Source organism: Macrotis lagotis, chromosome 6 (genome assembly GCF_037893015.1).
Source record: "Macrotis lagotis isolate mMagLag1 chromosome 6, bilby.v1.9.chrom.fasta, whole genome shotgun sequence".
Lineage (NCBI taxonomy): Eukaryota > Metazoa > Chordata > Mammalia > Peramelemorphia > Peramelidae > Macrotis > Macrotis lagotis.
Window position 1 is genome coordinate 71,467,304 of NC_133663.1, and position 24,127 is coordinate 71,491,430.

At 38.5% G+C, this 24,127-nt stretch overlaps 1 protein-coding gene across 1 annotated transcript in view; it reads left to right on the top strand.

The window, feature by feature from the left end:
• MARCHF4 (membrane associated ring-CH-type finger 4) overlaps nt 1–23,359 on the top strand; it is a 132,867-nt gene extending 109,508 nt beyond the window's left edge. The window contains exon 4 of the mRNA XM_074191415.1: nt 21,582–23,359. Coding sequence (XP_074047516.1) covers nt 21,582–21,964 — 383 coding nt within the window. The 3' untranslated portion in view covers nt 21,965–23,359. The remainder of the gene's footprint in view (nt 1–21,581) is intronic.
• The last annotated feature ends 768 nt before the right edge of the window (nt 23,360–24,127 follow it).

Sequence of the window (24,127 nt, forward strand, 5' to 3'; positions counted from 1 at the left end):
TGGTCGTGTTAACTTCATTCTGTTTCGATTTATGCAATTTTTCTCTGAAACCATCTCTTTTATAATTTCTTTTGGCACAATAGTATCCCATTACTTTCATATACAATGATTTCTCAGTCATTCTCCAGTTGATAGGCACTTAGTTTTCCATTCTTTGTCTCTATAAAAAGAGCTGCTATAAATGTTTTTGAATATATGGATCTCTTTCCTCTTTCTTTTATCTTTGTAACAAATAAGTCTACTAGGGGTATCACTAGTTCAGAGGCTATGTACAATTTAGTAACCCTTTGGAAACAGTTCCTAATTACTTCCCAGAATAGCCAGACCCATTCACAGCTTCAGCACCTATATATTTTTTTCCTACAGCCCCTCCAATATTTGTCATTTTCCATTTTTTTTGTCAACCTAGCCAGTATGATTTGTGTGAGGTACCACTTCAGAATTGCTTTAATTTGCAATGTTTAAATTATTGTCATTGAAACACTTTTTCATATGACTAGTGATAGTTTGGATTTTTAAGAACAGGTTTGAGAACAGGTTATTCATCTTCTTTGATCCTGTATCAATTGATGAATGGCTCTAATTCATACAAATCTGACTCTATTCAATACATACACACACACATATATATATATATATGTATTGAAAATGAGATGTTTATCAGAGAAATTGACTGCAAAGATTTTTTTCCCAGTTAACTGGTTCCCTTTTACTTTAAGGTATCTTGGTTTTATTTGTGCAAAACCATTTCAATTTCATGTAATAAAAACTAACCATATTTATTTTGTATGAACACTTTTATCCTTTGGTTATGAATTTTTACCCTATTCAGAATTGCAATAGTTATTGTCTTCCTTGCCCTTCTAATTTGTTTATGTGATCTTTTACATTCAATTCAAATTCATTTGAAGCTTATCTTGATATGTGGTGCAAGATGTTGGTCTAAACCTAATTTTTGTTGGAGTTCTTTCAAGTTTTCTCAGCTGAATTGGCTAAGATCTCTTGGAAAATAGGTAGTCTATCAGAGAGCAGATGGTTGAGGTCGTTGCTATGAAACAATCAAAAATAGATTTTATTTTAAATTTAATTTATATATTTATACTTATTTTATAATTTTTATAAATATTTTATAGTTTTATTTTTATTTATTTTATTTTTCACTACATCTAGAGAAGTTACTTTTTTCCAGGAAAAGATAGAACTAGACCTTCTAGAGGAAAATAAAGACTGGTAAAGAGTTAACTGATAAGAAAACATATGACTAAAGAAAAAACACTCTAAGAAACAACATATAAATATGATTATATATTTTCTTCCCCAGGAATTTTTCACAGTATAGTATATATTCTTTGAATGTAATAGCAGGTGGACTCTCTCTGTTTTTTAAATCGCCGGTCTCTTTGTTTCTGTTTCTCTCTCTCCCTCTGCTCTTTCTTTGTCTCTGGATCTCTGAATCTCTGCATCTCTGTCTCTTTCCCCACTTCCTCAATGTGTTCAGTCAAATTCTCATAAGATGATTTTCCTTATGATACAATTCCATTATAATTAACTTTACAAACACATGCAAAGTAATATGAGATAAGTATGTCTCATGCAAAATAATGTGGAGCAAATACATTGCAAGATGAGATTTGGATGTTCAGATGTTCATTCAACCCCCATGGTTTTCCTTGCTGCTTTAACCACTTTTCACTGTTCTCTTTCCCTAATAGTTGGCACTATCTCTTAAGCAACTGAACTATGGAGAGGTAATGTTGAAAGTATAAACCAGTATTAACAGTTCTTTCAGAATGTAATAGGCAGGATAAGAATGACTGGTATATATTTGCATCTTTCTAGTTCTTTCAGGTGGAGACATTCTGGAATGCTTGAAACTTTCCAGTCTTTTCTGATTTAGAGTCAGAATGAATCTTGGCTATTTAAGGTTTTCATTTCCTTACTTCTTTTCACACAAATAAAAGACTTACTTTCTTTGAAAGCCAAAGTCTCCAATTTTTACTCTTGCTTGAGTTAGAATTAATCATCCTATTTATCCCTTCTTACCAGTTCTTGTTTCCTGTGTTTCTCACTCTCTTAGCAACTTCTACTGAAAATTGAGTTCTGAGGTTTTTCCTCCCCTTGTCTTCCCAAATACTATCCTCCTGCTGGGTTGGTCCCAAGAAAATTTGCCCAGGGTTATCTCAAGACTTCTCTAGAACCCAGGTGAGGGAAGGACAGAATTGGCAGCTACTTTTAGCTTTGGTCATTGGTTGGGGGCACAATGTCAAAGATAATTTCCCTTAGAGAGAAATGAAATGTTGTGGAAAAACAGAGTAGGGGGATGAAATTCCATTTCAAAGAATATACACAGTCAAAGCGATGAGATAATGAACTAATGTACAAAAAGGAGATACAGGTTGACTGTGTGGAGGAGTAATAAGAAACAAGAATAATAACATTAGGGAAGAGAAGGGGGAAGGCAGTGGGGAAGGCTAGGCAGAGGATTTCACATTTGATGAAATAGTTTCAGGCAGGATGGATTGGAGCCCGGCAACAGGGAGGCTGCTTCGACAGTCTAAGAGGGAGATAAGGAAAACATGGACTAGAGTTGATACAGAAAAGAAGACATGTATGCTGGGAGATATTGCAGTGAAAAAAAAATAGTCATTTCTATCTCCTGGGTAAAGATCATAGTCATAATTGTAGTCCTGAAAAGAACCTTAAAGATCACCCAGTCCAGTCCTGTCATTTTACAAATGAAGAAACTGAGGTTACCAGGTTAACTCTTAAGTGTCATTGTACTACACGACTTGATTTATCACAAAATAGCTACATTCAGGGGCATCTTGGAGCCTGCTCATAAGAACTGACTGTTCAATTTTCAGCATGAGCCTTTACACCTGGAAATAAGCAGATGCTATAGATCAGGGCCTGATTTATCGTTTCATTGATTGTCCAAACTTAAGAAGGTGATGGAAAAATGTTAACAATGCATTTGAACTTAAAAGTATGTTGTCTGTATTTGTGTGTATGTTTATGAATCTGGGAGGGGGAATTTGCAGGGGGGTGGTGTTGAGTTTTTAAAGAAGATCAGGTGTTAAATATTTTCCAGCACACACCTGCCTACATGTCACAGAGAACATAATGTTCTAACATTTATTCAAAATCATATTAGAAAGTGTCCCTTATTAAATCTTCTGTTCCATGTGTTCATTTTTGATACCCTTGAGAGCTGCTTACCTGGCCTGCTCCTAACTCTGGGTTTGATATTGGGGGTGTAAGAGAGGGAGATGTCTGAAATGACTCATAGTAGGAGACTAAACTATACAGGTAATAACTGCAGAAATGAAAAGGAATTAGTAGTTCAGTCAACTCATTTTTATTTTACAGATGAAGAAACTGTAACCCAGAGAAGGGAAATGACTTTGATACACAGCTAGTAAGTGGCAGAGATGGGACTCGAACACAGGTTGTATACCACCTAGAACTAGCCTTCTTTCCACTGGAAAGTCACTATATTGACTGCACTAAAAATAGACAATAGTAACCAAATGCTCTTGATGGCTTGGTGTGTATCCAACATGAAATTCAGTTCTTAAATTTGTTTAGACTATTGGGAAAAACAGAAGCAGAATAGTATTTGGAACTAGCCTCCAAGCAAACAGGATTGGTCTATTCTCTTCTACTCTTCATCTGAGGAAATAATTCTACTCTTAATCTGAAAATAATTCCTATAGGTGGCAGATCTCTGTTCCTGTTGGATTGAAGTGGTACTTATAGGGAAGGAGAACAGGGCCAATGCTTCTCCAACTTCATAAAATCTGTTGTGTTGATGGGATTCTACTCTATCATTAAGTTGGACCAAAAACAAGCTGTGATCACCAGATCAAAGTGACAAAGGAACTTCTGGAGCTCTTGAAACTATCCTGATGTCTGTATAATTAGAGATTACCTCATCCATCAACACCATTCTAAAGATGAGGAAACTGAAGTCATCCAGGCAGAACCCATGAGCTGTAATTCTAAAGGATGAATGTTTGAGCTTTTATAAGGAGAATTCTAGAGTTAGTAGTCAGGATTCCTGAACTCCCAGTTCTCATACTCTTGCCACATGATCTTATCCAACAATCCACAAGTTTGTTAGTGTTATTCAGCCTTTTTCAGTTGAGATAGACCCTCCATGATCCTATTTGAGGTTTTCTTAGCAAATATTTATGGAGTCTATTATGTGCTCATCACTGTGCAAGATATTTGGAATATATATATATATATATATATATATATATATATATATATGAGTATCTATGTATATAGATAGTTTATAGTAGGCACATAATATCTGGGAAAGGATACTAGATGTTGGGGATAAAATAAAAGTATTATGGAGGGTAATTATGTGGTACAGTGGATAGAGCAACAACTCTAAAGTCAGGAGGACCTGAGTTCAAATATGACCTCAGACCCTTAATAATTACCTAGCTATGTGATCTTGGGCAAGTCACTTAACCCCATTGCCTTGCAAAAAAAATCAAAACACAAAAGTATTATGGAAACAGAAATGCAATATGTGGAAATTAATTGGCTATGTAGGGTGAGTGAGGGAGAGGAGAGGATGACACTGAGGTTGGTTGACTGAAAGAATGGTGGTGGCTTTACCTAATAGGCTAGTTCAAAAGTGGGATGGATTCTTTACCTTTTTTTATATACCCCATTTTCTTCAATGGACAATCCAGTAGTCTCCCCTCAACCTTTGATGATTTTAGCTGCCTATCCTGGACCTTCTCTAGTCTTGTATTCTCAGTGAATTGGTGAATTCCAAATTTTATCAACTTCTAATAGGATGATTTTTCAACGGAAAAGTAAAGTGGCCTATTCCGATAATAAGGAAATTAGTGAAAAAGGCTAGGATTCTCCCTTTAGTACTGTCCCTATCTACTTCTGTGATCTTAAGTCTACAGTTCAGGAAGAATGTGGACATCTTCCTCTCTTCTGTTTGCCTTGTTATTTTCATTTTTAAGGAGTTCTAATCTCAACACAGGAACAAAGAATTCAAATTATTTGCATCCTAAAGGTTTTGGTAAAGATAATATTCTTCTGGGTATCGTGTCATTTTATATTTTATCCAGTGTGTTTGACAGAAAGTACCTCTGTGTACTCTGGAGTCCTATGTCAAATAATAATAATTACAAAAACAATGATAGTAAAAATAGAAAACACTTTTCATGTTTCCTCATTTGATCTGCAGAGTAAGCCTGTATTAAGCTCATTTAGTAGAAGAGGAAAACTAAGGCCAAGAGAGGTTTAAGTGACTTGTCCAGAATCGCATAGTTAATAAATATGTGGGGTCAAATTCAAACTCAGGTCTTCCTGACTTTGTCTAACATTCTAGCTACTGAGCCGCCTCACAACCTTAACAAGAAGGTGGAACTATATTATCTCTAAGCTTTCTTTTAGCTCAGAAATTCCTTTTTTTCTATGATCCTGTGAACTCAGTCAATTTAACATCTACTAGCTACAGTTAGGGATTTGGGGAAATTGTAGCTGCCTGACCTGAATTTGGGGTGCTGTTTAACTGGAGAATGGGAGCAACTATATGATGTTTCTACTAAGAAGTGCTACTGTGTTATTTATTTGTTCTTTGAGGGAAGGGATCAGGGAATACAGAAAATACAATACTAACCAGTTCATTTTCTTTCCTTATGAGATTTTAGAAAGTTGAAATCGATGGCTAAAATAAGAATTTAGGGTACTCTATGGGAATCCCCTCATCCAATATACTTTCACAGAATAGATTTCCTAATCTCTCTCAGCCTGTAGATCTTCAGAAGCTTGGCATTGCAAATGAGGGCAGAGATGGCTCATATCTCCCACCCTTGCTCTCTCCATGAGAAATCATGACATTTCTAATATCCTTAGTGTACTTACCCTTTCTTTCTTCTTCCCTAATAATATGACCCAACTGCAGTAAAAAAAGTGAAGGAGTCATCTAGCAAATGAATGTGGTATTCTCTGCTCCAGTGGCTCAAGTTATTACAATTTAACAAGAGTAAATTAATTAAGGGCTTTGGGGGGATTAAAATAACCCCCAAATAAATTGCTTGGTAAAGCCAGGATATGTCAGCTATCAGAAAGGTAGGCTAGGAAGGACATGGACATCTTCCTCTCTTCTCTTTTCTTTATTATTTTCATTTTTAAGGAGTTCTTATCTCATCACAAGAACAAAGAATTCAAATTATTTGCATCCTAAAGGTTTTGGTAAAAAAAAATTCCTCTGGGCATAGTGTTGTGTTATATTTTATCCAGTGTCTTTGACAGAAATAGTCCTTGCCCCTGATTTTGCCACACCTCCTTTTCTTTGATTATCACAGATATTGTAAATTTTATTTATTTTGGTTCAGATCTATAATTTTTATTGATATAGGAAATTAACTTTCCAAGTGTGGAAGCTATCTCCACTAATGGCAGCCTTCCAGTCCAAAAACTACTGAAAGATTGGAATACTGAGAAACTTGAGTGATTAGCTCATGGCCACATGGCTGATGAGTGCCAATGCCAGGTCCTTTTGGCTTAAGTTTGACACTCTATCCTGCCTTTCATTGAAAGACTTGGGCTACAGATTTCACCAGTACGGAGCAATTCTCTCAACAATTTAGGTTGGAACCTTCCCCAAAACTTATAGTGTTTTTCTTTCTTTTTTTAAAACTAGATTTTAATTTATATTCATGAAGGTTGAAATTTATAGTTTTAGAGAATTGTTTGGAGCAGTGAGGGTTAAATAATTTGCACAAGATTAAAAAAAATCAGTTTAAGAGGAAAGACTTGAACAGGTCTTCCTGGTTTCAGTGTTATCCACTATGCTTCACTGTCTCTCATTGTGAGATTATCAAAACAAAATTTCATTCACTTTAATTTTGAAAGTAAATTAATAACCTATAGAATAGTTTTCTTTCTGTTTGGAGGATTGGGAGAAAGATTTGTGGTTTTCAAGTGGCTAGGAAACCTGGTTGGAGGGATTTGCTATCTAAGACAAGTAATGTTAGACTGGACACACATTCAAGAGTCAAAAAGATAACTAATTGCTGAGTAGCCTTCAGTACTTCCAAGATCTGTTATTTGTGCAGCGTGATTCCTCCCTTCAGTAATGTAGATCACAATTGTTTCTGTCAGTTATTGTAGTTAAAAATTCTGCAGCCCACCTGATAAGGAGCCTTCGCAAAATCAGAGAAGCAACACATACCCAATCCCATACTTGAAGTCTTTTTGGCTTGGAAATTCCTGCCAGGGCTTGTGATTTACCTCAAGCTTTCAAGAACCCATTCTCTCCTCCAAACCAGGATGAAGCACCAGAAAATGGAACTTTTATAAATAATATGTACCAAGCAAATGCATGAACATTATGGGCAATGATAAACTCTTGATTATCTTTGTATCGATTATCCATTTTGTGGACACTCTGGGGAAAAATACTTTATTCCCAGATCAATATCCTCTTAGTATTCAGTATGCTTGCAAAATCATGTCAACTGCTCATTCACAGTATACTCAGGAAGTTAATGTGACTGATTTTTTAAAAATGTAGCAGAACTTATACATCCAAATGAATCTTGTCCTCTTCAAAGGTCACCTTGGTAAGCTAGATTTGCATTCTGGGGACACTGTCCTCATTCAGTACATCTTTAGGATGCTTCTTTGAATATTTCCTAAAGTGTCTGGGTTCCATTTTTCTGAATTTCATTGGTGCTAGCCAATCTTCATTCTTTAAGAGTCGATTGGATTTTAGGACAAGGTCAAAAGCCCAAACTGGTGTATAATGTTGATAACCATTTGGGGGCAAAACAAAACAGTATGACTATAAACTAATTGGGCTTATTTTTTGTAATGTCTCAAATGAACTGGGAAGATAAATCTGAAAGAAGATTTTCAAAAATGTTTTAACTGTTAAACTGTTAAATGTTTTAACCTCATTGGAATAAGTAAGGTCATATCTTAAGCAAGAAAACAAATTGAGCAAAATTGTTTTAAGATGTTATTTTATAGTCATATACTATAGCAACAATTTTTGATATAACTCAAGCAATATCCAATTAAGAGGGTAAATTTACTGCACAGGGAACTATAATTTATTTCAGAGTCAAATAGAAATGACTTTTATGTTATCATTTTTTCTATTATCTCTATTCTGAGAAGTTCTATTTCTCCTAATAGCAAATACATGTGAGATCTCAGAACCAGTAGACATTAAAAAAACATGGCTTCAAGTCATGCCTCTGATACTTATTAGTTGTATGACATGATCAAATCACTAAACATCTAAGCTTCAGTTTTCTCATTTATAAAATAGAATAACTTTAGCACCTACCTTACAAAGCTGTTGTGGGGCCCAAATGAAATAATAGATCTAAAATGCTTTGCAAACATTATAGTGTCATATGATGAGTCTAGAGAAAGGGTTGCCTGAAGCAAGGTTTTTATTATAGTTCTCTTGATTCTTTGTAATGTGACCTACTCAGAACCTGCTTCTAAATCTTCTGAGCCTTCCACAGATTTACACAAGTAAGTAGATGCCAAGAATTCTACTCTTCCAATGATACAGGCAGGCATTAGACAGTTATCTCACAAGGCCTGTCTTTTGCATGTTTTTATTAACTACTTAATAAATATTTATTGACAGACTGACAATATCCCTCCTGAACTAGATTCTAAAACTCATTGGAGGACACATGGACTCACAAAACCAGGGAAAAACCAAGTACTAACTACTGTGGGCACAGAATTCCTTAGGAGCTCTTTTCACATTACTAATACCTAGTCACTATTTTGATCTAAGTCAGAGTTGTTAGGATCATCACTGATTGCAGACAATTAAGATCCCAAAGCATGTGACATGGGCGCATCTGAGATATCACGAGTTCTTGTTTAAGGGATGCATCAACTGCTGACCAATGAATACCAAATTGGCCATCACCCTATCCTTGGCCTTATCAAGAAGCTTCCTGCACTACCTAATATACAAAAATTTTTACATATACATGTCATCTATAATACATCATACAGGCAAGTTCAAGCTCACTAGCAAAGAGGCCCAGATTGTTTCTCCCTATTTTTATAACTTCCTTATAGGAGACAGGTCAGTGTTTTTTTCCCAGTTGTAGCTATTGAGCATAGACTTAATGGACTCATAGTTCAACTGTTCTACCTCTTTGGAGTAACCATAAAGGCATTGATTGCCTTATCACAATATACATTGCAATATATTATTGTATGTATAATACATGTATGTATTCAACTGACACAGGTGAATATGGGTCATTCCCAAATGGGTGAGATCTTGGTATAAGTGATAAATAGTTATTCCTATTTATGGTATTACCTCACATGTGGATAAATTATTTTATGAAAATGAATTGATTACTTATAGTAGTGCTATAAAAAAGTCCCTTGAATTTGTCTTGACTGGTTCAGGGCTACGGGAAAGTCTTTATTATTGTCTCTCTCCAAGGTTGCCCTCTATTTGCATGGCTTTCCCAGTGTTGGCCAATATTTCTCAGAACCAAATAAATTGAGAGTGGGAAGGGATCTCATTGGCAATGTAGAGCAGCCCATACACAAGAGATCCCCACCAAAACAAACCTGACAAATGGTCATCCAGCCTCTGCCACTTCTGGAGGCAGGTCAATGAAAACAGATGTTTCATGAGGCATTGGATAAAGGATAGTGGGGAATATGAAAGAATTGCCCGAGTTTCATCTCTGAATTGGGTAGAAGCTCTTCTTTGCGTCTCTTCAGTCTAGGAAAAGTTCATGGAGAAATGGGGCTCTAGCAGCAGCTGCTTAAGTAATGGGAACAAGTGGGTGGACAAAGTGTAGGAAGCTGTCTCAGGCATATGGTTTTTATCTTACTCAAAGTTTTACTTTGCTCAGGCCCTCCCTTCCACTGAATGTCACTGAACTTTCCTTCCTCATTTTCTTCTAATACTAGGAAGGCAAGCGTGGGGAGGTTATCACTAGCATACAATACAACCCTTTCCTCCCAGGAGAATCTGTACAGACTCTTCATATGGTTTTGTCACAATAATATATTACATTGTACATACATCATATATTGTATATACAATAATACATTGCAATGTAGATATAGTATACATTGTACATCATACATACTTTGTATATACAATGATACATTGCAGCATATATACAGTGTGTTTTGGACTGTCATAATAAGAAGAAGAAAGGCAAGGAGACTGAGTTAAGAGTGTTGGGAAATCCTTTAGCTTTCCCTTTAGATTAGGATAACAGCTCCAGTCAGATACCAGTAGCTTTTTTTCTTAGACTTTTCCCCTTGCCAACACTATAAGTACCTAAATGATAAAGTTTTATATCTTTCAGGTCCATAATTGCTTGCATATTGTCCCCCCTCCCATTAGGATGGGAGTTTCCTGAGGACAAGTAGTAGTTTCTGCTTTTCTCTGTATCCTCAGAGCTTAGCACATGCCTGGCTAACTAGTTAAGTACTCAACAGTCAACAACAAGCATGTTGTAGACATCGTGCTTAGCGCCAGTGTTACAAAGAAAGGTCAAAGACATTCCCTACCTTCATGAAGCTCACAGTTTAACATACAAACAACAATGCATGATAAATTGGAGATAATCAACAGAAGGAAGGTCCTAGAATTAAAGGGGATGAGGAAAAGTTGAATGACTGAAGAGCAAAGCATCCTCGGAGCTTAAATGTTGCTTGTGTTTACTTAGGGTGGTTTCCTGTGCTTTACCCTATTGTCAAAGAGTGCAAAGGGAAGACTAGTGGGACATGACTAGATGAACTTGTGTCATGAGTCCAGTTACAGCTGCATCATCTTTGATAGTGTTTCCATGTTTTATTAATGCAATTTTATATACTAGTCTCTTTCCAGAAATTTCTTCCAATAGAAATCTTCTTTGTAAAAGCATCCCAAAACAGTTAAGCAAAACTGTTCAATATAATAAATATATATCACAAAATATGCTCCATTTCAGATCCATAGTCCAAAAGGATGCATGATCTAATATCAGTTTTCTGGAACCACTATTGATTGTTGCATTTGTCTGGGTTCTTTTGATTTTTAGTGTTGTCAATTGTGATCACTGTGTTGACTCTCCTTATTTTTGCTTTCTTTCTTCTGAATCAAGTCATAAAATTCATCAAAGCATGGTACAAAGAACATTATATTTGAAGGCAGGGGGCCTAGGCTTGAATTTTGACTTTGCTACTTTTCTTCCAATGTGACCTTGAGCATTCTTGAGTATTTGTTAAGGGTCTGCTGAGTGAAAGGCATTGTCAGGAGCTCCCCTCTCCTGGAGGAGAGAGGAGTCACAGTATATACACAAGTAAGCATATTGAAAATAATGCAAAGTGTAATCAAGAGGGAGAAACTGAGAAGAGGGGTTCAGGAAAAATCTTCATGAATGAATTGCCATCTGAGTTGTATTTTGAAAAAAAACTGGGAAAAAATGAGGAGGGAGTGCATTAGAGACTTGGGGACCTCCTTATGCAAAGTCAGAGACATAGAGGATGAAAGGGTGTGTACAGGGAACAGCTCCTAGTCTTGTTTGACCATGATAAAGAGTATAAGAAAGATGTGAAAAAGGACTGAAAAGATAGGTGGATGCCAGATTGTGTAGAGCTTTAAATGCCAATTTGAGATTATATTTTAACCTGGGGCAAAAGAAGGGAATTTATTTGATAGGTGGAAGGAGTTTAACATTCCAACAAAGGGTACTAAGAAGGAATATTCAGATAATGAGAAGAACTGCAAAAAAAGCATTAAAGAAGCTAAAGTAAGAGAGAATCTCAGGACAAGTTGGTGACTGATAGTGAGAAAACTACAGAATGATCAAAGGGGATGAATACTGAGAAAAGACCAGTGGATTTATGAGTTTATTGATCTTTGATAATCTGGGAGAAAGTAAACTGGTGAGGTCAGGAGCCAGACTTAAAGGGGATGAGAAGTCAGTGGAGATGAGGGAATAGATTTAATAAGTATGGACCACCTATTACAAGAATTTGATTGTGAATGGGAAAAAGATAGAAGATGTTACTTTGAGGACAGAGCAAATCAAGGGATTGGGTTTTTTTTAAAATAGATGATAGAGCCACAGATATGTTTGTCTTTTAGGAAAGGGAACACAAGGAGAGATTGAAGTTAAGAAGAAGGCAATGACTGAGAGGTCAAATTTCTAGAGAAGCTAGAAGGGAATGGCTTTAAGATCACAAGTAAAGAGGTTAAAGTTAGCAGTGAGAAGGTTCTAAGGAAACGAAGAGAGAATGGGTGAGGGAATTAGAAGGATTTGGAAGTTGGATTTGAGACAAAGAGGGAAATTTTGGCAGAATTTTCTCAGTAGAGTAAGAAGCAAAATCTTCTGAGAGGGAGAAGGGAATAAGTGGTATAGGAAGTCTTAGGAGAAAAAGGAAGCTTTGTAATTGCCTGTGAAGAAAGTGATAGAAAATTAATCAAAAAAAGCATGAAGCTAGAAAACTCAAACCAACCTTAGGAGATGATGAATGGTCCCATTTGGCTGAGGAGTCAGGATTACTGTGAGGCAATTAGGGTCAAGTTGAAATTAAAAAACATAAATTGTAAGGGAACTTCATTGGAATGGTTGCATGACCTTCTGTAGGATTATTCAGTAACATTTGTATAATGATAGGGAAAATGGATGGTGGGGTCACCCTCAGCTTGTGGCATGGCAAGAGGTCTGTGGTCATAGGAAAAGGAAACAAGGAAGTAAAAGGTAACAGTGTATGGTTGAACCTATTAACCCTTAAATCAGGAGTCATAGACTTTGAGAACAGGTAGAGAGGATAGAGGAATTGGAGGTCTTTGTAAGAATGAAGACTAGAGATTGAAGAATGGAAGGTTGTAGTCAGACAGAAAAAGGAATTTCAGAGCTCTGGATCATGGAGGTGGAATAAATATGGGTAGGTGGCTATATCATGTATAGGAACTTTTTGTGTCTCTGTCTTGGGAATGAAGTCATGGGAGTTTGGGAGACAGATGAACTTAGAACTGAGTAATCAAAGAGTCATGAATATGTATACTGTTCTACCTAAGATTCATGGCAGTTATTCAATAAGCAATATCCAAATGTGGCATCATATGCACCAGCCACTGTGCTAAATGCTGGAGCTATGAAGAAAAAGGGGAAAATAGTACCTGCTCCCAAAGAGTTTATGTTCTGAAGAGGGAGACGACATATAAATAAATGTATACAAGATTCATGCAGAGTAAATGGAAGGTCATTCAAAAGGGAAATGCTTAGCATCAGGGGAATGCTCCCTGCAGAAGGCAGGATTTGAGATGAATTTTGAAGAAAGCTAGGGAAGCATAGAAGTCTAATTGAGGAGCAAGAGCATTCCAGGTATTAAAGACAGCCAATGAAATGGAGAAAAAAACTTTAATTAGACTATTTTGTTCAAGGGATAGGGCAGGGGTTGGAGTGACTATGAAGGCTGAGAGCCAGATACTGAACTCCTTGAGAAAGCGTTTGCCTAGAGATCAGAAGTTAACTGAAACAAGGAGTTGGACTGGGTGATAAAGAGAGTGGCTGGATGCTGGTGGCAAAGAGAAAATCTGAGAGTGGGAATGTGGAACAAGGATAGATGTCTGTCAATGAGTCCCATGCTTCCAGGAGCCTGAGTAAAGGAATATTCAGTCCCTTGACCAGGAATGCAGTTCCTTTTGGAAGAGTAGATTCTCAGTAATTCAGAACTAATGGAATGATAGGACAAAGGCTATGCTTATTAACAATAGAGTCAATTAATTTCTCTGGGTCCCTGTTTCCTATTCTGCAAAATAAAGGTGTTAGACCTCTAAGGTTCCTTCTTGTCTGTCTGTAATTCTTTTGGTTTTCTGAATTCCTCTTATTTATATTTTTTGCTATTTTTTTTGTCATTTTTTCGGGTGTCTGACACTTTGTGCCCCCATTTTGGGTTTTCTTGGCAGAAATACTGGACTCATTTGCCATTTATTTCTCCGGTCCATTTTGCAGATGAAGACCCTGAGGCAAACCAGGATTAAGTACTTGCTCAGGGCACACAACTAGTAGGTATCTGAGGCCAGATTTGAACTCACAAAAATGAATCTTTCTGACTCCAAGTCTGGTGCTCTATGCACTATGGTGTCATGTAGCAATAATAGTCTATTATGTTCACTTTAGTGCCAGAAAGAACCAAGTTCAAGCCTGGCCTCTGGCACATTCTAGGTATGTGATTTGGGTCAAGTCACTTAAACTTTTAGTGTTCTAGGAAACTCTTTAAAATGATAAATTATAGAAATAGTGTCAGTTGCCTCTCCTGTTTAATTAGATGGTAGAGCACTAAATTCCTTTCAAAGTCTTCTTTAATTGCTTCCTCTTCTTGGAACGATATCTCTCCATTTCTCAGTTCCCATTTGTGTGCTGTCTTCCCTCATTAGATTGAGGGCAGGGATTACCTTTTTTTCCTTATTTCTTTTCCCAGAACACAGTGCCTGGCACATTGTAGGCACTTAAAAATTATTAGTGAATTGAATTGAATTGAACCTGCATTTGGTAGGCATTTACTCTCTGAGAGTTCCTTATAAAAATATAATCCCAAAATGATTCCCTGTTCCTATGGCATCATCTGATTAGCCAGGCCCCCACTCCCCCAGTTGACAGGAACCTAGTATTTTCTGAATTTCTCCCTCTCTTTTAAGGAATACCAAAATCAGCATTCATGGGAACTTGACACCATTTCCTAGATTCATGGAGCCAAGAGGAGGGATTAACACATTGCCTATATCAGACCTCTGTTCTACCACTATTATTCAAATACCTCTCTTTAAGGATCACATTCTAGTTATCTTATTCTTTCTCATTCTTCAACATTGTCATTCTCTAAGGACACATCCTTCCTTAATGATCTGGTTCACCCTCCACTCATCATGCAATTATAGAACATCTGTATTGGACAGTTCTTCAGCCGTCATCTAATCCAATCACTCTCTGCCTCATAAAATAACAGCAATGATGTGATCATTGAGCTTAAAAAATCCCATCCCTTGCTATCATTCTGGCCAGCTTCCACAATCCATGTTTGATGCTCTACCCTTCTTACACCCTGGCCTCATAGCTCACTTGATCACTTGAAGAACTTTAGATCATAGTCTCCTGTCCTTCTACCTCCTCCCTTCTCTTACTACCAATGTGTCTATTGTCCATCCTCCTCATAGTCCAGTCATTTGACTCTTGTGTATTTTTCCATTTCCCCATCCCCAGTTTTGTTTCACTTGCCTCTCTACCTAATCTGAACATGATAGTCAGCTATTTTGTTACTGTTTACCATTATCCTCGAAGCCATTAAAAATTCTTTTGTTCTGGCATTGCTTTCATCCTAATAATCCCTAGTTTTCCCCAGAATTCACTTTCTCTCTTCCTGTGTTCAGTCTGCCAAGGAGTTAGTAAAGAAAACCATGAATATGTATCAATTAGTTACACTACAAATTTGTATTTTTGTTGAAAAAAAGTTTAGTTGGACTCTCACTGTGGCTCAGCTTTCCTCTAAAAATCATTTCTTATTAATTCCTATCATATTCCTCAACAATGACTGTTTAAACCTTTCCCACTCTCCTTGATTCTTCACCCAGATCCCTATGAATGTCTACATATTAACTGTCTTCTATTATAATGAGAAAATGGAGGATATCTGTTATGAGCACATTCAGCTCAGTATCTCCATACCTCAAAAATTCTTGCTTTCTCCCCCATCATCCCCTGCTGCCTCCAAGGAAGAACTGAGCATCCATCCTGCTTGCCATTCAGTTTTTAATCTGTTCCCTCTCAAATATATCTTCCAATATTAAAAATTAATATCCCTCCAACACACAATTCTGATCACATTTCTCTCTTGCTTAAAACTCTCAGTGGCTCCCCATTAACCTCAGAATAAAGCTATAGTACTTAGTCTAGCCTTCAAAGTCCCTTGAGTCCAGTTTTTCCAGTCTTGCTTCACCACAGAGTTCTTGACTCTACTATCCAGTCAAATGGGACTACTGATCATTTCTCAAATACATTCCAATGATTTTAGTTTCATGAATACTTTCCCCATCTACTCTGCTTTTTAAAAATAGCTCATTCTTCAAGGCCCATCTCCAACAACAGCAGCAACTAGCATTTATATCATGCCTACCAAGTCTCAGGCACTTTACAAATATTATTTAACTTGATATTACAACAAGTTTAGGAGGAATGTGCTATTATGAACCCCCAAGATCACTCTGTCTCTGAAGACTTCCCTGAGATATAGCTGACCTTAGAGATAGATTAACCTGGGTTCAAAAACCCTGCCTCTGAAGCATAGGGGTTATGTGACTCTGAACCAGTTATTTATTATCTTTGTATTCTTTGAAGCCATCAAACTACTTTTGTAGAGAGGGTTTTCTAGTTTGGAAGGAAGTTCCTTTACCAAGAAAATCACAAATCTAGTCTCCATTCATTCATGTATACATGTCTTATCTTTCCTGATCAAATGAGAAATTATTTGTAAAGTGTTAGTAGGTGTGTTAATAAATGCTTGTTCTTTTTCCTTTCGCTTTTCCTGCAACTTTCTTGAGAACAAGCATCTTATCTTTTCAATTTATTTCTATATCCTAATCTTTCCCTAGCAGAATCCTTTGCACATAGTAGGAATTCAACAGCTATTTCTTCAACCGAATGGATTAGGGAAAAGTAGATTTTAGACAAACACCAGCTAGATATCCTAGGAGATTGAATATTAGTCTTAGAATTAAAAAGACCTGTTTCGATGTGGTCTTCAGCAAATTCCTTGACTTTTCTCAGGATCAATTTTATCAAAATGAGCATAGTAATTATCTCTACCTTTTTGTCTTTTTGCAAAGATCCATTGAGATAAATTATATATACAAAGAACTTTGAAAACCTAAATGTAGTGCCATATAAATGTTAGTTATTCTTTTCTGATCAGATAAACCCCAGGCTGAGGAAATGACCTTTCAGTCTTTCTGGAAACAGAGAAGATCCAGGTGAAGTATACCTAATTTACCTCCCTATCCAACACATGAATCCTTTCTACCATACATTCCTTTGGGGTTCTTGGACTTCTGATAATAATATTACATAAGCATCCCTCATGAGGATGCTTTGGGATCTGCCAATCTATAATTTTTCTGCCAAAGATTTACTTATCCCCTCAATGTCTTTGTGGCAGGATAGGTCATAAGATTGTTGAAAATGGAACTCAGAAAAGACATGTCACTTGAACAATGTCAATGGCATGTCTAGGAATAGAACTACACCCAGCCAGGTGCTATGCCTACTTTACCTAATTTTATTTTCATGGGAGAAGGGGGAAAGGAATCAGAATTTATTGAGCTCTTACAATGTGCCAGGGCTTTAAAAATATCATTTGATTCTTACAACAATCTGTGAGGTATAGGCTATTGTTATTCACATATACCAATTTTGGAAATAAGGCTATTAAGTGACTTGCATAGGGCCCCATGACTAGTCAGTGTCTGAAGCTAGATTTGAACTCATTTCTTCTTGACTCCAGCTCTATGTATTGTGGCACCACCTACCTTCTTGAAGACCTTCCTGGCTATTCTTTACCATCTAAAAAGTCATCTCTCTGGGAATAACCAGGATGGAATCATAAGGAGAAAGGTTGACTTCTTCATTAGAAAATTCTACCCCTAAACCTTCAACCATTTAAGACTATCCAAAGTGAAGGACTCCCCAGAAGCCTGACTGTTCATGAGGTTTTTGCAAAAGGCCCAGAATGGGACAGGACCAGGGAGTCCATTCCCACTTCCTCCAGCACTCCTCTGAGAAGCTCAGGGGCACGGCTTGCCAAGTGCTGGGCAGTGGGAGATAGCCAACGAGCTTGTCCCTTGCCTGGTGATGATCAAACAGCCAATGGCATTGCTAGTCTGCTCTTTCCCAGTGATGCCAAGCCTACTAAAAATAACTTGCTGTGTTTATTGCCTCCTACACGAGCCTGATGTTTTCTCTCTAGGGTAGTCTCTGTCTGAACCAAATTGGCATTCAGAGGAGTAGAACCAGGGACTTGGAGAGTTAGAGGTTTGAAAAATGGAGTTCTCCAGGCTTTGTCTGATACCTATATCAAGCCCAAACACAATGATGGCAGTCAATCAGGAATTTCTCTGGGTCAATGCTACCTTATCTCACTACTTAGAAGTGCTAGGTAAATTGGGTCAGAAGTAGAGGTGGGAAAGGGGGTTAAGGTGTTACTTTAAGGGGAGGAGAAAGGTCAGGGACTGTGGCAGGGCACTAGAAAAGATGAGACCAAGCGGGGGGGGGGCATTGTGAAAGTGGAGCAAAAGTTGTGAGGAGACTGGAGGAGAGATGGGAAAGAGCTGAGTTGGGGCCACTGAGAAAAATGAACTGTGCTTTCTTTTTTTTTTCCTCTTTATAATGTCTAACTTTGTGGCCGCTAGGTAGAGTAATTTCTAGAGTGCCAGTCAGGAGTCAGGAGGACCTGAGTACAAATGCCACCTCAGACTGATACCAGACCCCAATTGCCTCCAAAAAAACAGGTAGCATTTATACATTGTTCATGAAGGGTTGCAAAGTATTGTGCATATGTTATCTTAATTGATCATTATAACAAGCTTGTGAAACAGTTGGTATTATTCTCCCCATTTTCTCTGTGAGCAGGTCAAGGTACTTCTATTGTTTCTAGGCCAGCTTCATCCAATATAGTAGTCAATAAATCTGCTAAAAAGCTGATGATGAAAAATTTCTAAGATTGCCTCATCCTTCCCTACTGATTGCTTCAAAGTTAGGTTTTGAAAACTTTGCATAATAAAAATGATGACTCTGCATAAAGGATTTAACAAAGATAAGTGACCACCCCCTGGAGTTCTGAGTGGGCCCACTGATGGGAATGAGAGCTCCCAGCTCCCACACAAATTCACTGGGCTTTTCAAGAGTCTAATTCTAATTCATCGACAAGGTTGCTCTACAGAGGATGGCAGCCAGCTGCTTTCCCCACCTAGCACTAGGTATATAGCTATACAATTTAAATTGAGAAAAGATAGTACAAAAACCAATTGGGGAAGGTTGAGATTAGACTCTGAATAAATGAGATTTATTATGAGTATGAGACAGTATGAGACTTAGACGCACAAGGATGGAGAAGCAGTGGAATTTCTTCCACTGAATAAAAAGAACCCACCCATACACCCACCAGTGGCAAATAACCTCAGAGCCTACCTAGACTATTTTTCCTGAGCAGCAGGCTATAATTCCTGAATTTAGGACTTCTGGCTGTACACAAAATAGAGAAAGCAACAGATTCCCTCTGAAAAACCCTGCCCATTTAGATAAACTGTACTATGAAAAACAAAAGTTCTAAGAATTCAAGAAACTGAGAAGACAAAGAAAGAAATCTTGGGAAAATGTATCCCTTACTGTACTCATGATAGAGCTGGAGAGACACTCTGTAGAACTAAATGAATGTATATCTTTAATGATGTATCCCTTTAAGCCCAATTTCTCATGATAAAGATTCATCTTTTTTCTCTGATTGTGTTTTCTGTCTTCACTTTTCTATTCCTTCATCCTTTCCCCCATTCTATTCTTTATTCTCCTCTCCTTTCTATTCCCTTTTATGTCTTCCTTCTTCTTCCCTGACCCACTTCCACCTTTTTTCAGTATCAGGATCATATTACTTGAAGCTCAAAGGAACTTTAGGGACCCTCAACTCCAATCCCTTCCTTTTACAGATGAGATTAGAGAGGTTACTCACCTAAAGTAACACAGCTAATAGGGAGGAGAGTTACTAAATTTTTCTACTTCCAAGTCAATGTCCTTTCTAATAAATTATAGCTGCCATGTATTTCACTCATGGCCAGTCTCCTTCCTACTTCTGTAAATATTTTAAAATTAAGTTTTAATGGACAAAAATGTCTATTTTCTTTGTCTTCTCCATAGCAGATCTTTTTTAAACTTTCTTATAAAACCATAATTTGGATGGGGCAGTGAAGGAGATGGGTCATTCACTGCAAGCAATGAGCAGTACAGAAATGGGAGCTTAGCACTATATTAGCAAGAATAAGAATAAACTGGCAATCCTCTCACCCAAACAAGATTCCCTAGGCTTATCAGTACACATTTCCCCATAGCTTCTCTGGGACTTATCTACAGAACTGGGAGCCTATGTGGTGCTGATGGTCTCAGGTGCACAAAAATTGGTAAATTAGTTTAGCTCTCTCAATCTCATCTCCATTTGACCACTTCCTGATTCCCATCCAGTGCAAAAGAATCAATAAGCAATTTATAGAACAGCAGCAACAGGAAGTAAGAGCAGGATCAAGAGAAGTGGAAGTGAATGATGATGGGCTGAGCTTTTCCTTGTCAAGGAAGTATTATCTGAGAAAACAGGTGCTTGCCCCCTTTGGCCACTTATTCATTAATATGGTGTAATTACTTCCCAAGCAGTAGGCATTTAGATAATTAGAAGGTATAATTCAGGAAGAATATTTAAACCACCCTCTTCAATCAGACTATACATTCTTTGTAACAAGGAGTTAATTAAAATCTATGTCAACTCCCTATTAATGGAAATAGTCATTTGAAAATTGGAATGGATTTAGCCTACTTCAGTCCTTTCTCTTCTTTTTTTAACCTTTTTTTCCATCACCAACCAGGTAAACAGGTTGGACTAGACTTGACTTCTTAATTTCTCTTGTGTCATGGATCCTTTTGTAATCTGGTGAAACTAAGCCCCTCCCCCACCTCATAATAAGGTCTTTAAATGCATAAATTGCAATAGTTATCAAAAAATTATTTGCTAAATAAGAACAAGGCCATGAGCCTCAAATTAATAACTCCTATTCACTAAAGGGTCTCTAAGGTCCCTTCCAGTTCTGCTAGTGATGTTTCACTGATTCTAACTTTTTATTAAGGAACACCTTCACTGGAGTTCAATTCTAAAACCTGATCTGATTATAGATGTGACTTCAAGTTTTAAAGCTATGTAAACAGAATGTGAGCCTTGGGAGGTTTTACTCTACTAGAAAGCTTTCAAGTATGGACCCCCAATGAAGTATCTATATCAGAAGACCTTCCTAGGTAAATTTTTGGAGAAGCACATAACGAGCAGTTAATTCAATGCACTCTTCTCTCTCTCTCTCTCTCTCTCTCTCTCTCTCTCTCTCCCTCTCTCTCTTGTGGTTTGGAGATTCTGACTAATCCAATAGAAATTAAGCTCCCCAAGGTGACCAATGGTAGTTGTGCCTCTGGGTTACTATGTACAAACTCCATGTCTGGGTGAGATGTTTGCCCACAAATCCTAGAAGAACATGGGGTCCATGGAGTAGGTTTAATGCTGACTCATATTGCTAACTGTAGAAAGAACCCAAGCATTGGATGTTGCTTGTTTATACTTAAGGAAATGATGGAGGAAATGTTAATATTGCATAGTATACTTTAAAGTGTTTCTTGTGTGTAATTTTTTTGGAGAGCTGGTTGTTAAACATTTATCAGCTCACCACTGCTTCTAGGGCCTGTTTCTTCCTTTTCCTTTTGTCTTAGGCTGACTTCCTTTTTTCCCTCCCATTACTTCAGGCTTGATCATCCACGAGGGGCCATCTGTATACCGGATCTTTAAAAGATGGCAGGCTGTGAACCAGCAATGGAAAGTGTTGAACTATGACAAGACAAAGGACCTCGAGGACCAAAAGGCTGGGGGCAGGACAAACCCCAGGACCTCCTCCTCCACCCAGGCCGATGCTGCTGCCTCCACAGAAGAGGAGGCTGTGGGCAATCCTGCCCAGGGCGATGGTGGCAGCGGCAGCGGGAGCCGGGCTCCCGGCCACCCCTCTGGCCCCCTGGCCGATCACCACTGTGCTTACACCATCCTGCACATCTTGAGTCACCTGAGACCTCATGAGCAGCGGAGCTCCTCTGGTGGCAACCGAGAGCTTGTCATGAGGGTCACCACGGTCTGAGAGCAGGAAGCTCCAGGAAGGCCTTGACCTTGAGAACCTGTGGGCCTGAAACCAGGTGGAGGGAAGCAGAGAGAACAGAGGTGGACCCACACAGGACCACCTCATCAGAGGGGTAGGAGAGCAGGCTGAGAGAGTATGGGAGGAGAGGCCCAGGGTGTGGGGTGTGGGAAGAAGGAGGTAGTGGGATGCCTTCATAGGAGGGCTCCAAGGCAAAAGCCTAGTGGGCCAGCAGAGAGGCCCCAAGCCGGATGGAGTGAAGGAACCCCCTGGGTATTTGGTGTTCTCCAGGTAGTGAACTCCTTTTAACAGAAAAACAGAAACACACAAACAAATAAAAACAAACTCAACAAAAATGTACAATACAAATGAAAACAAAAACACATGGGAATACATACATGCAGACATACAAGTGGACATGTGCAGACAGGCAGACATATGCATATAGACACAGGCAGACACACAGGTAAGCACGTGTGCAGGCAGGCAGGCAGATTGATACACACAGATAGACATATAAGACAGATACATATGCAAACACTGACAGACACACAGTGGACTCATGTAGACACACAGGTAAACACACATGTGGAGACAGACAGATACACTCATGCAGAAACATAGATGGACATGCATGCCAGCATAGGTGGATACATGTGTGTTCACATGCGTTCATACTAGGACAGGCCTAGAGGCAGGCACATGCAAACACTGGCAGACACATGTGCAGACAGCTGGACACATGTATAGACACATAGGTAGACACACAAGTTCAGGCACACACAAGTGGACAGACACATGTCCAGACACAGCTATGAGACACACAGGTGGACACAGAAGTACAAATAAAGGCAGATACAAAAGTGGACACAGGTAGACCCTAAAGGTGGGCACATATCTAAGTCCAGATAGACATACAAGTGGATACGCATGTGAATACACAGACAGGAGACACACAGGTAGACACACACATGTGTATACATAGTCAGAGACACATAGGTAGACATACATGTGCAGACACAGACAGGAGGTACACAAGTGAACACACATGCAAATGCAGCTGGGGACCCACACAGAACATACACACATATGCAGATACAGGTGGACACACAGATGGACACATACTGCAGACAGACAGGTAGACACACACAGGTGAACACACACATGCAGACATGCTGGGACACATGCAGGGACATACACAAATAACTGGTGGAGGCAGTGCAAAGATGGGGCCAAACGTGTGTCTGTTGGTGGTGTCGTTTAGAACAGGAGCTCTCTTGACACATCTGTGCGAGCAGGCACATGCACGTGTGAAGGGACATAAAGCGTGAAGATGATTGAAAGATGACAAGTATTTGTTGCCCTGTTTTGTTTCTCTCTTTGGATTTGTTTTGTTCTCCCCAGGTCATGGGCAGTGGACAGTGGGCAGAGGGCAGTAGGGAGGGACTAAAGGGTGGGGGCAATGGGTGGGAAGGGAGGGCAGGGTTTGAGCACAACTCTTGAGAGCCTTGGGCTCTTCCTGGCTGGCAATCTTAGCATACTCATCTGGTTTTAGGGGGCATTAGGGAGGGGAAAGTGTTGACTTTAGGGAGGGGAGGTTTCTTAGTGTGAGGGGTTAAAGGTGGTGAGTATATCTCTCTGCCCCTTCCTCAAAGACAGGAAACTCTATTTTGAGTGTGTTATCCAAAAGATTTGGGTTTAGAATTGGGCCTTCTTTGTGCCCCCCATAACTGTAATTTAAGATAATTTGACTCAAAAAAATATTTATAGGGGAAAAAATACAAGCACATGTACACATTTAAAACAGTAACAACAAAGCAAACAGGGAAAAGTACATCTTTCCTGTGGGTATCTCAAGCACAATCCTGTGATCTCAACCTTTGAAGTTGCCAATCCAGGAATCTAACCTTCCCAGCTAACCAAACTCTACCCAAGAGTAAGGGCAAAGGCAAATCTAATGTGCCACTTTCTCCACCTTGGAATGATTGCACAAACCCAGGTCCTCCATAACAGAAGGGTACCTTTCCACCCCATTCTCACCTCCAGAGAATTGTGTTAGGATGAGAGGCAGGTGGGAGTGGAGAGGGGAGAATTAGGCAAAAGTGGGGAGGAGAGATGGGGTATCAGTAGTCCTTGCTGCTTGTTTTCCACCTGAAAAAGGCAGTT